The sequence below is a fragment of the Phascolarctos cinereus genome, unplaced genomic scaffold (assembly GCF_003287225.1).
Source record: "Phascolarctos cinereus isolate Bilbo 61053 unplaced genomic scaffold, phaCin_HiC Scaffold_5;HRSCAF=322, whole genome shotgun sequence".
NCBI classification, from domain to species: domain Eukaryota; kingdom Metazoa; phylum Chordata; class Mammalia; order Diprotodontia; family Phascolarctidae; genus Phascolarctos; species Phascolarctos cinereus.
This window is the reverse complement of record NW_027555958.1, coordinates 271,994,515-272,007,731: the sequence shown is the minus strand read 5'-3', so window position 1 is coordinate 272,007,731 and position 13,217 is coordinate 271,994,515. Positions and strand designations below refer to the sequence as shown.

At 41.7% G+C, this 13,217-nt stretch overlaps 1 protein-coding gene and 1 pseudogene across 1 annotated transcript; both read left to right on the top strand.

Annotated features, from left to right (window-relative positions):
- On the top strand, positions 1–2,587 carry LOC110218329 (AP-1 complex subunit sigma-1A pseudogene; annotated as a pseudogene).
- A 6,774-nt stretch (positions 2,588–9,361) lies between these two features.
- PDE6G (phosphodiesterase 6G) lies at positions 9,362–12,327 on the top strand. Its single transcript, XM_021000920.2, is given in 4 exon segments — positions 9,362–9,527; positions 9,529–9,593; positions 10,617–10,657; positions 11,495–12,327. Coding segments are annotated over 4 exon segments (264 nt in total). The 5' UTR covers positions 9,362–9,446; the 3' UTR covers positions 11,572–12,327.
- The last annotated feature ends 890 nt before the right edge of the window (positions 12,328–13,217 follow it).

Here is a 13,217-nt window from a genome sequence, read left to right as displayed (position 1 = left end):
TTTGGTATTCTGCTGGTCTTACTGGTTTTCTGGAGTTTGTCTTAGGCTTACATACCATGAGCAGTTAGCAGAACCAAAGGGCCCTTACGGTAAAGGCTTTGTTGGTTTCCCCTGATTTAGCATATGGTCTCATGAAGTGATTAGTTCATTTATGATATAGTTGGCAAGTTAACTGTTATGCTCCTTTGATCTATGGAACAGTCTGTAAGTGACTTCTTTTATTTGTCTTTTGTTTTCAAAGACATCATGGGGTGATGTCTTGACTCACTTGTGAATTGGATTAAAATGAGGTAGAGTTTCACAAAGTTGGTCAACCTCTCTCTCACTTCCAGAGTCATCGAAGTCCAGTAGCAGGACAAAGGATAGGATGATTATCGATGGCCCGGGATAGTGTGGATGACCTTGGTGTTTGATGTCTGACCAAGCTCTAAGGGCTCCATAGCACCTGCTTCTGCCACCTTCATGGATGTTGGAACAAACTGCTCTTATCTGGCATGCCACTGGGAGAAGTCATCACATGCTTGGGGTAGATGCTCCCCTAACTCATCAATGGGTTTGAGGCCCTTTGGTTACTTTCAAGTTGTTTTAGCCCATCTGTTGAGATGGTTTTACCAGGATACTGCACATGCTATAGCTATAACTTCTCAGAGCCACAGGTGAGAGTTGGGTGAAAGGTGGACACCAAAGGTAGATGAGCAGCCCTGGAAAGGGCTCAGCCTGCCTTCACACCAGAGGTGCCAGTCCTCCCTTCTAGGTTTTCCTTTGCAATGTAATTTTCTGGTATTGTTACTTTATACTGGCTACTTATAAACTTATTTTACTGTACCAACTAGAAGGGGGTGAGGGAAAGTGGTTGGGGGTTCAGAACAAAATACAATTTTAACACAAATGACAACAAAATCATAGATAAAAATAACTTTGAAAGATTTTAGAACTCTGATAAAACATGATTTCAGAGGAATGAAGATAAATCACACCAATTGACTCCAGCCAGAGGGGAAGGAGTTAAGATGCAGAATGAAGCATTCTTTTTTGGACACGGTCAATGTGGGAACTTATTTTGATGGACAATATATATTTGTTATAAGGAGATTGTTTTTCTCTTTTATTGTTGGGGGAGGGGTGAGGTGGAGTGGCAGTGGGAGAGAGGGGTATAAATGCTTGTAAAAATAAATTAATTTGGGCCAAAGAGATGCTGTGCCAGAGGCTGCAGGATCATATGGTTCATGCTGCTGTTTAGCCGGCAGGGGAAGCTGCAGCTGCAGAGATGGTACCTGGTTATGTCAGACAAGGAGAGAAAAAAGATGGTTCGAGAGCTTATGCAGGTTGTCCTGGCCAGAAAGCCCAAGATATGTAGCCTCCTGGAGTGGAGAGACCTCAAAGTTGTATGTAAGAGACATGCCAGCCTCTACTTCTACTGCGCCCTTGAGGAAGATAATGAGCTCATCACACTGGAACTGACCCATCGATATGTGAAGCTCCTGGACAAATGTTTAGGCAATGTATGTGAATTCAACATCATCTTCAACTTTGAGAAGGCCTACTTTGTCTTGGATGAATTTCTGATAGGTGGTGGCATCCAGGATACCTGAAGAAAAGTGTGCTAAAGGTCAGAGAACAATCAGATCCACTATAGGAGGAAGATGAGTCACCTCGAAGGGTCCTGGAGGAGAAGGGTTTGGCATAGCTTCCCACCCCAATGGGAGAGACACTGCAAGGCTGCCACGCCTTGGCAGACATGGCTGGTTGCTTCAAAGTCATGGTCTTTCCTAAGATCTCTTTCAAGTTTAGATGGGTGAAGCTATCATGAAGATGGTAAAGTATAACTCTGGGGCCTTTTGAAAAGCCCTAAACCATCTCATTGCTTTTTTGCAGTTATTCAAGTCTGGGTTTCTAGATAATAAACCTTTCTATGTCACTTTAAAAATCTCCCAGGAGTCTGCTATTCCAGCTGGAAAAAAGGAGTCATGGAACAGTAGAGACAGAAGAAACCTAACCCAGTTCTGGTAGTTAAGGATTGTAAACAAAATTTCTTTCATTTACACTTAATCCAGGAGCATAGTGATATTGAAAGGTATTTCTAGAATAATTTATGTCTGTAAGTTAGAATTGGCTTGATTAGTTTTGCCTCTGTTTATGAGTTTATCGTTAAAAAATAAATCAGTTCATCGGTTAAAAAAATATCCTAGTATCATTCATGCCTTCTCCCAACATGATTATGTCTTTCTTTGCCTTCTACCTTTATGCCCCAAACATACCCACCTTATAGGCAAGTGCTGCCCTCATCTTTCACATTCCTGGACCTGTTGTGCTCATAAGCATGCACAAACTTGCATTCACTCCGCACTTCTTTTACATGTCATTCTTAATCATCTGTAATGTATTTATCTATGAACCAGGAGAACATCTTTAAGTTAATCTTTAAAGATGGGGAGAGACAATCCCGTCATCAGGGAACAAAATTAATTCCAGTAAGTAGTCTCGGCCTTCCCTGCGAATGTTCCTAAACCCATTCTTGGAGAGTCATTAATGGGATGCTGGGGGTCTGAATGTTCAGATTTCACTAAAAAAAAAATGTGATGGAGGATTTAAGTGAGTGCGTGTGTGTGTGTGTGTGTGTGTGTGTGTGTGTGTGAGTGTGTGTGAATAATGACTCTCTCTAAGCATTCTCCTGGAAGGAGCAGCGTACTAGGAATCAAGAGAACTTTGTTCTAGCTCCTGTCACTTGATAGACTCATGACCTTGAACAAGTCTCTATCTTCTAATCCTTGGTTACCTTGAGGAGGTAAATGAGGAGGTTGGACTGAAGGATCTCTAAAATTCCTTCTAACTCTTAACAATTTATGATTTTGTGATTTCTGCAGCTCATTGTAATGGCTGATGTTATTTAATTAATAATTAGGAGAGTATCTCAGAAGCAGGTATTATACATATTTTAGAAATGGGAAAACTGAAGGCAAGTACCCAGGGTGCATTTTTTTTCTAGGAGATTCCCAGCAGCAGTTTGCTAAAGAAGTTTCCTTTAAAAATTTTCTTTGCCTAGCATTGGAAATTGAGAGGATGCCTATCAATTGGGGAATGGCTGAGCAAGTTGTGGTATGTGAATGTAATGGAATACTATTGTCCTATAAGAAATGATGAACAGACTGACTTCAGAAAAACCCGGAAAGACCTATAGGGTCGGATGCTGAATGAAGTGAGCAGAACCAAGAGGACTTTGTGCACAATAACAGCCACGTTATGCAATGACTAATATTGATAAATTTAACCCTTCCCAGCAATACAAGGATCTAAGACATCCCCAGAGACCTCGTGATGGAAAATGCTGTCCACATCCAAAGAAAGAACTATGGAAGTTGAATCGCTATCATTTTTTTTTCTCTTCTGTTGAGTTTTGTTTCCTCTTTCTAACGATTCCTCCTATTGGTTTTAATTTTTGCTTACAACATCACTAATGTGAAAATATGTTTAACAGGAATGTAAATGTATAGACTATATGAGATTGTGAGCCGTCTTGGGGAGGGTGGTGGGGAGGAAGAGGGAGAAAAATTTTAGACTCAGAAGCATATGGAAGTGATTGTTGATAAATCAAAATAAATTAATAAAATTTTTTAAAAAATTTCTTTGCCTTTCCAAAATTTAAACTCATGGTATTATATAATTAACCTCTAGTCTGGAGACCTCCCAGGTGCCTGGCACCTAAAAGGAATCATATTCCAGAAAAAAGAAAAATTGTATCCCTTGCTCTCACCTTTTCCTTAAGTTGTCCTAGAATCCTTCCAACTGAGACAGATCTGATATTTAAGGAAGATCTGTTGACAAAGCCTGGAAGATAATTAGAGGCTTAGGAGCAGGTGGGGGAGGTGGTTCTCAGTTGAAACAGTAGTAAGATTGGGAAGAAAGGGGCCAAGGAGGCTTGGAGGTGAAAAGGAGCAATAAGCCTTTATTAAGGGGGACAAACACACCAGAGTGGAGAGGCAGCAACCTAGTCTATTGGAATAAACATAGGATGGAGCAAAGGGGAGCCTGGTTGTAGCTCCACTATTATTATGAAAACTTGCCCTGCCCTGTCTACTCTGCAGAACTGAAAAATGAGACTGTAAATTGTGTATAAGAAAGACCCAGAGACACTGGAACAGAAAAGGGACAGATAGGGATGTTTGTATTCATAGGTATCAAATAAAAGTTGGCTTTTTCCCATTCAATTTAACAAACATTTATTATGAGCCAACGATCGGGCACTATGTAGGAGACTTCAGTTGCAAAGATGGGTAAGACAGAGATCCTGGTCTCAAGGAATTTACAATTGAATAGACATAAAAACAACCAGGTACAAGGCAGAATGGGACGAGTGCAAGGGGTACAGACAAAGTGCTTTGGGAAATTGGAGTGGGAAGAGAATTCAGAGAAAGGGTTAGTGGAAGAGGTGATGTGTAAGCTGAACCTTGAAGAAAGAAAGGGTATAGAACAGGTAGAGATGGGGGGTGGAAGTGGAGAAAGAATAATTTTCAATCATGAGGGAAAGCATGAGCATAGGTAAGGAGATGAGAGATGACCAGAGGAAACTGTGGGGACAGAGTGGCCCACTTCCACTGGTGCATAGAGTATGCAAAGGAGCAGAGTGTGAAATAAACCTGGAAGAATAAGTTAAAGCCAAATTACGAAAGGCCCCTGAATACAGGATCAAGAAGTTTTATATTTTATTTGCCAGAGGCCACAGGGAGCCACTGAAGATTTTTTAACAGAAGAATGATGTGATCAAAACAATACATTAGGACAACTACATGAGCAATATGTGGAAGCTGGAGTGGAGGAGGGATAAACCAGAGGGAGGATGACCAGTGAAAGATCTGTTACATTAGTCTAGAGAAAAAAAAAAAGACTAGCTATGGTAATTGCAGTAGGAAGAGAAAGGAGGAAATTCTCACAACCAGGTGAGAGATATTGTAGTGGTGGAAAGAATAAAACTCACCACTGCTACTTCTAGAATCTTACTTTGCTGCCATCACTCAACAGCTTTCCTCCTTTGAAGTTCGTTAAAATTTTCTACTTTACTCAAATCAAGGTGGCTGTTGTATACTGCACCCCCTAAGCCATTCTGCTACCTTTAAAAAAAATTTTTTTTAATTAATTTATTTTGATTTATCAACCATCACTTCCATAAGCTTTTGAGTTTTAAATTTTTCTCCCCTTCCTCCCCACCAACCTCCCCAAGATGGCGCACAATCTCATATAGTCTATACATTTACATTCCTATTAAACATATTTTCATATTAGTGATGTTGTAAGTAAGAATTAGAACCAATAGGAGAAACACCAGAAAGAGAAAACAAAACACAACAGAAGGAAAAAAAATAGCAAATAGTATGCTTCGGTCTGCATTCAAATTCCATAGTTCTTTCTTTGGATGTGGATAGCATTTTCCATCATGAAGCCTTTGGAGACTTCTACCTTTTTTTTAAGGAGTACAACACCTGGCTCAGGATGAGTGGGCTGGGAGTAAGGCCTTTCTATTTGGCAAACTTCTGGAAAAACTGGAAAGCAGTCTGGCAGAAATGAGGCGATAGACCATAATAAGCTCCAAGTGGATACATGACCTAGATGTGAAAGGTCACAGAGTAAACAAATTGGAGGAGCAGGAAGGAGATACCTTTCACCTGGGCATGGGGAGAGTTTTTGTCCAAACAAGGGATTGAGAGGATCACAGATAATACAAATGAAAATTTGATTACATAAAACTGAAAAAGTTTTGTTGTTGTTGTTGGGTTTTTTTTTTGTACAAGCATAGCTAGTGTTGTTAGAATTTGGAGGAAAACAGCTGGGGAACAGCAATCTTTGCAGCAAAGTTCTCTGATAAGACTGTGGTGAAGAAGATATGTAAATAATTGATACAAACACATGAGAACACGATCCATATCTCAATAGATAAATGGTCAAAGGATATGACCAGGCAGTTTTCAAAAGAGCTGCAAGCTGTCAACACCCAGGAAAACTGTTTCCTCAGATCCCCCCAGGTGTTAATGTTCCCTCTGCCTAAATTCACTTTGTGTACATGTTTATATTTGTATACATATTGTGTTCCTTAATAGAATGTAAGTCTCCTGAGGGCAGGAATGGTTTTTTTGCTTTTGTCTTTGTATCCCAGCACCTGGTAGGCATGCAATAAAAGTCTGTTGAATTGAATTGGGGGTGAAGACCTAGAGCTATAATAAGGTAGTAGGTAAAGTGCTAGACTCAGAGTCAGGAGAGACCTGGGATCTAATTCTGCCCCTGATAGTCAGTGGAAAAGTCATGTAACTTCAATGAACCTCAGCTTTTTCATCTGTAAAATGTGCATAATATCTGTAATACCTCACAATGCTGTTACGAGGGCTAAATGAGATAATATGTGCAGCATGCTTTGCAAATTGTGAAGTCTGTATAAACAGTAGCTATTGCGAAGTGGAACAAAGCAGGAAACCATTACCTTTTCACTCATCAGTGTTATGACCCTTCTCTAGTATCCTAACACTCTCCTCAAACACGTCTGCTCTGCAGGTGCTTCACCCACCGTGAACAAATGAATGCGAAAGCATTTAATAAGCATATGCCATAAACTGTACTAGGTGCTAGTGATACAAATATAAAAAGAAAGCTAGTTCCTACCCTCAAGGAGTTTATATTCTAATAAGGGAGACAATATAGATAAGGAGATAGTAAGAGGATGGTGAGTGAAGCCACAGGATAACTGATTGACATGTCCCTTCCAGGTATGGTAGTGTTGATTCCATTCCCATACCATCCTATTCCCCAGATTGAACACAGGTGTAGCCCTTTCTCACTGTCCTCTCTTTAATCCTCGGCAGTGTCACTAAAAATCTCATTAGGAATAACTGTCAGAGCAAGGAGAGTCATAATCCAATTACTCAGGAACAAAATAAATTGCCTGGGCTCTGAGTTCCCCTGTGGGCAAAGTCAGAAAAGGGTTTAAAGAAGTGTTGGACAAAGTTGGGAAATCTTTTTACCATTTCCCTCCCATGGCCCCCTGAATTCTGACTCAGTGTAGGTAAGTCACCCAGATGTAGCCTTTTCTATCTGCTAGGTTCAGCCCTGGGGATGAAGAAAAGTGAGGTGGGTACTCAGAACAGTGGGCTGGGGGTGGGTGCAAGTGTGGATCGGGCCAGACTGCTTTCCAGTTTTTCCAAAAGTTTGCCAAATAGAAAGGCCTCACTCCCAGCCCACTCATCCTGAGCCAGGTGTTGTACTCCTTAAAAAAAAGATAGAAGTCCCCAAAGGCTTCATGATGGAAAATGCTATTTTTCCTCCAATTGGCCATTATCTCTATATGCCCAACCCACCCTTATTTTTTCATCTGGGAGAATGCAGACCTTTCTATCTCCTCTCACTACAAGCTCTGGCTCAGAGAGTTTTGGGGGGCTTTTGCTGGCATTTGGGATCCTCTGGCCCCCTTGATGTATGTCCTTCTAGATAACTGTATCTCCTGGGATTCATTCACTCGAGGGGGATAGCTTAGATATCAGCAAAAATATCTTAGGGGACACAAGACATGGCCTACTATCCCAGGAAAGGGAGAGCCTATCTGTTAGCACAACTCAGAAAGTTGTGAGCCCTTTTGGTACTGAGCCAGGAGTCACTCCAGGCCCCTAAGGTATCCTGTTCTGGAGTTATCGTTGTGTATTATCCCTGCTAGATTGCCTTACAATAATTTTGTATTTCCTCTAGCACAGTGTTTTATGCACATTAGGGGTTTAATGTTGGTTGAATTGAATTGTCTCATGGATTCTAAGAGAATAGGGATAGAGGACCCCTACTTTAATGGATGTTGTTCAAATAACCACTCCTTTCAATTACAATAATACTAATTCTAAAGGACACAGCACTTTAAAAATTTCAAAGCATTTCAAATAAATGACCTCCTTTGAGCTTCACAATGTCTTTGTGATGTAGATACTGCAGGTACCAATATTTTATAGATGAGGAAACCAATGCTCTGGGAGGACAAATGACTTGTCCTTGACCATATAGCTATGAAGTTATCAGAGGCAGAATTTAAACCCATCTTCTTGACTGGATACAATAATCGTAACCATTTTCCCTCACTGCCTGTGATTCTGGAGATCTCAGAATTCATCAAGCTGAAAGAGACCTTCTAAGGCTATCTAATGCAACAACTTTATTTTACATATTTGGAAAAGGTTCAGAAAGTTTGTTACTTGCCCAAGGTCACCCAGTGAAATCATCTAACCAGGGTTGAAACTAGATAAAACACAGGTCTCTGTACTGCTAATGCTGACAATCCTAACCTCCTTTCTGTTAATCTCTCACGTGTGTATAGTGTGCTTTGCGTAAGAACTTTCACATCTGTGATCTCATTTTATTCTCACAGCAACCCTGGGAGACAGCCTTAGTCTTTCCTTCCTAACATAAGCTTAGAGGATGCTAAGCCTCCTTTGTTCCAAGGTCAACGGGGCTTTGGGGATGTGGAGAAAGGCTGGGAGTGCAAGGCTAGAAAGTAGGTCAGTCTATGAAATAGGAGAACCCAAACTTTGTCAGTAAGGGAGACTGTGCCTTGGCACCCCATGCCATCTGCCAAGTGGTGCTTGGATAGAATATGTCACAATCCATTTGTGAATGGAGGCCATTTGGCCTCCTTGCTGTTCCTCAAACAAGATTCGCCATTCTTCTGCTCCATGTATTTTCACTGGTTGTCCCTCCATGGCTGGAATTTTCTCCCTCCTCATCTCTGCCTGTTGGCTTCCCTGGCTTCTTTCAAATATCAGTTAAATTCTCACCTTTTGCAGGAATCCTTTCCTGATCTCCCCTTCACGCTGAGACCTTCCCTAGGAGATTATGTCCATTTTATACTGCATATAGCTTGTTAATACATAGTTGTTTGCGTGTTGTCTCCTTCGCGTTAGAAGGTGAGTTCCTTGAGAGTAGGGCCTGTTTTTGCCTTTCTTTGTATCCCCAGAGTTTAGCTTAGGGTCTTGCATATACTAAACACTTCATAAATGCTTGAGTTAATTTAACCATTTATCTTCAGCTGTTGCTCCACCCTGGGGGACTTGGAGGATAACTGTCTTCCTGGATACTTGGGGTATGAATATGGTGGGGCCTAATTTAAAAGAGTCCCTCAGCTCTGGATTGCGGTTTACCATCACCAAAACTCCAGAGGAAGAAATCATAGTTTTAGAACCCAAAGGAATTTGAGAATTCACAAATAAGAGATCTGGACCCCCAAAGTGTTATGTGGAGTAGGCAATCATGGAGGCAGACCTAGGATTTGAACTCGGGTCCTTTGACACCCAAACTGGAACTTTTTCCTCTGTACCAGACTGGAAGAGGGGATAGCAGAGGAGGTAGGAAGATCTCTTCCTTAACTGGAAGCAAGGAGTTTTGATTCTTTTCTCCTTTCCTCCAGAGTTTGAAAGACCGAAAGCACCATCATGAACCTGGAGCCACCCAAGCCTGATATCAGATCAGCCACCAGAGTGGTTGGAGGACCAGTTACCCCTAGGAAAGGACCACCCCAAATTCAAGCAGCGGCAAACCCGTCAGTTCAAGAGCAAGCCCCCGAAGAAAGGTGTACAAGGGTAAGAAGGGCTACAGAAGAGGGTGGGGAGAGAGAGAGGAGGCGTGTTCATCCCCACTTTTAGGATGACAGACTTTTTCCTCCATGAACCTGCTAACCAGCTGAAAGGGTCTGGGGCTGGTCTCACTACTAGAGTCTCTTAGAGGACATGATCATTCTTTTACTTCTGGGATGACTGAATTCCAGAGAAGGAAATGCGGGCATTTCCTATGTATTTGTTGGCCTGAACATTTGTTTCCAAATGTCTTCTGCTTCCAGGAGGAATTCACTTTCCTGACCCTCCTGTCTCCTCCAATTTTCTTTTTAAGTCTAAAGCATTTCCTTGGGACAAGAAGCTTGGACACCCTTCGCCCATCCCAACACTCCCCCACCCCCACCCAGTCCATGTATTTCCTCTTCCCTGGTTTTGTTTGGAGGAGAAACTTATTCAGAAGTGGAAATTTGGAAATCCTTAGGCATACAGAGGGGTTGAAAAAGTGATGGAAACAGAAATCACCTGTTTGAATGCAGGGACCCAGATACTATTTTCAATTTGGGCTCAATTGGGCCTAAACCTAATCATGAGGCTTGTGGTCTGACCTGATTTTTCCCCCTTGTTTGAGCCCTATTTTTCATGATTTCTCAGGAAACAGACGTGCTGGGGAATGCGTAACCATAGACAATACTCTAAGGGGGCAGGGAACAGAGTCAAAGGCTTGAAGACTTAGAAGAGAAAAAGAGCTTTTCTTATTGCCTTGATACCCCAAAAGCCTGCTATTCATCACACTCCCTAGCAAGGCAGAAAATGTGGCTGGGATTCTTAACCAGCCCATGCTGTGATAAAACACTGTGACTATGTCTAGTGCTAGAAACAGAATAGCCTGGCATGAACCTCCAGCTGCAGGTGATCTTTTGGGTGTCTCTGTGTGTGTGTGTGTGTGTGTGTGTGTGTGTGTGTGTGTGTGTGTGTGTGTGTACACGTGTATAAGAGGGAATCGCAGGGCTTAGGGACCATCTCCATCACTGACCATTGTATTTCTTGCAGTTTCGGTGATGACATTCCTGGAATGGAGGGCTTGGGAACAGGTATGTGCCATTTCTATTCAATTCAGAAGAGGATAACTCAACTGAAGGAAGTTAGAAGTCGAATTGCCCCCCTCTCTATGCCCTCGTCCCAACATAACTTTATCAACTGCCCTTGATCCAAATTTGTAACATGACCTTCTTCTTAGCACCGTATCACTGGCTGCTTTCCCAATGTAGGGTGTTTATCTGGGACAGAGAGGATTCCCCCTAGACTTTTCCCCAACTCCCAGCTAAAAATGTTCCCATTTTGTTGGGGTATAAACATAGGCAGTTTAAAGAGGATGAAAAAAATGTGTGTGTGTGCGCGCACGTGCATACACACATATACAATCCACACACACACATATGTATAACTGAATAAAGTTATGCATGTACACATACATACATACAAATATAAAATTTATATTTACATACATACATAATAAAAAATCTGAATAAAGTTTGTTCTAGAAAGAAAGGTCTGTATTAGGTTCTGAAAGACTGCCTTTTCACCCTGCTCCTTCCCACCCCCTTTTACTTTCATGAGGCTCTCTGTCCCTAGGAGACCCTGAATTAACCAATAGGACCTCCAGGAAGCCCTGCCGATTCCACTACTCTAGTTCTCAACAGTTCCCACCTCCTGCCTCTGCTCACTTTGACCTACTTCCTTTGGTATTGATCTTTTGGGGAATCTTATTCATTCCCTGTAGTCTTTTTTTTTTCCCCTTAGAAAATCTCTTTAGGAGCTGGTGTGTGATAAGGGAACAGCAGGGAGAAGAGAATTAGTTTTGTAGCTGGGGGGGCAGTGGGGAGTGGCCCTTAAAAGATTTGACCTCTTTCTTTTCTTCTTGCTTCCAGACATCACTGTCATCTGTCCCTGGGAAGCCTTCAACCACTTGGAGCTGCATGAGTTGGCCCAGTATGGCATCATTTAGCTGACCCTTCCAACTACACGACTATGAAGACAGCCTCACCTTCGCAGTCTTATTTATTCTTGCTCCCCTATCCCAGAATTTTCCATGTGACAACCCCACTTTGCTGTTCTTTTCCTGAAGTTCCATTCAGAAATCAGGTCCAGGGAAGAATCCCTCCTCCTAAGGTTGCTTGATCTCTGTGTCAATATCAGGAGGACTGAGCCTTTACTGTAGGACTAATTCAGGGCTTCCAGAGACCTAGGCACCAGGTCGATCTTTAGGTTAAAGCCACATTTTATTCAGCCACCTCATCTCCTTCCCCTTTACTGACTTGTTTAGCTATTGTCCTAGGGTTCTGCTTGGTGTAGGAGGGGGCAGCAGTAAATACTGGCCCTGTACCCCAAGTGACCTATGAGTGTATTTTTCCTCCTGGAAGGAATCTGCTTACCTTTCAGGGAACTTCCCTTGGAGAAGCAGACGTGTCTCCTTCCCGTGGCAAGAACGGACTTGGCATGTGGGTTGAATTGATTGAGCTTTATACTCAGTAATTCTCTTAGAGTTCTTGGGGAGAATACATTCTGGAAATCCAGAGCTTATTGTATTCCTTTCTTGGGCATTGGGAACTGGGAACCTAAGACTGAATGGTAATATAATTTAATTAAGGAGGGCATTACCCCACTGGCAGGGATAGAATCAGCTGATACAGCCACAGTAACCCGCTCCACTATGTGTATTGTCCCCTCCATTAAAATGTAATCTCTTTGAGGGAGAGAACTGTCTTTGCTTTCGTATTTGTATACCCAGCACTTAAAACACTGCTTGGCATAGAACAAACAATCAATAAATGTTTTTGTCATTCATTTTCTCTAAATAATTTTGGTATCCTTTAGGGTACAGGCTTTTAGTGTCCTGATCCCTCTAGGCAAAGGAAAGGAGGAGGTATTAATTGGCCCAGAGGGAAACTGAGGTATTAACCTCTTCTTCCACTTCATTGTGAGTTATTTGCCCCTTGGATCAGATCAGACACACCTCAGGTCTCTGAGGTCTTGAGAAGCAAGGGAGGAAGGAAGAAAAACATTTGACCCTCTATAAGGAAATTTCTTATTTTTCAACAATTTTAACCCTTGTTATCTTTATTTTTTAAATAAATTAATTTATTCTGGTTACTTCTAAGGATTGTTCATTTATAATAGGAGACAAAGATTCATGAGAAAACGCAACAGCAACAGAGAAAACCTGACATAACTATCTAGGCAAGATCCATCCATTCAAAGTCTAGTAAACAGCTTTTTCCTGGCTGAAGGAGCTTAATCTGACAAGGACTCAGGAAGATCATGGGGGGAAAGAACAGGAGTCTTTGATTGTTAAGAGAAAGAAATTAAGTCAAACCAACAAAGATTCAACGAAGTGCCTCTAGGTGCTCTGGACAGAGTATGGGACTTGTCTTCCCTGCCATCAAGTAACTCATAATGTAACTGAATTTTTAGAAGCAGAAATGAGAAATATCTATAGGAAGACCAGTTGTGATGCTATTGCAGTAGTCCAGGTACTAAGCACCTAGACTAGAGTGGCATCAGTAAGAATGGAAAACAATGAATGAATGGAAGTATAAGATATTTTGAAAGACTCAATAACATCTAGTGATGGGATTGGATGATAAGGGAGGG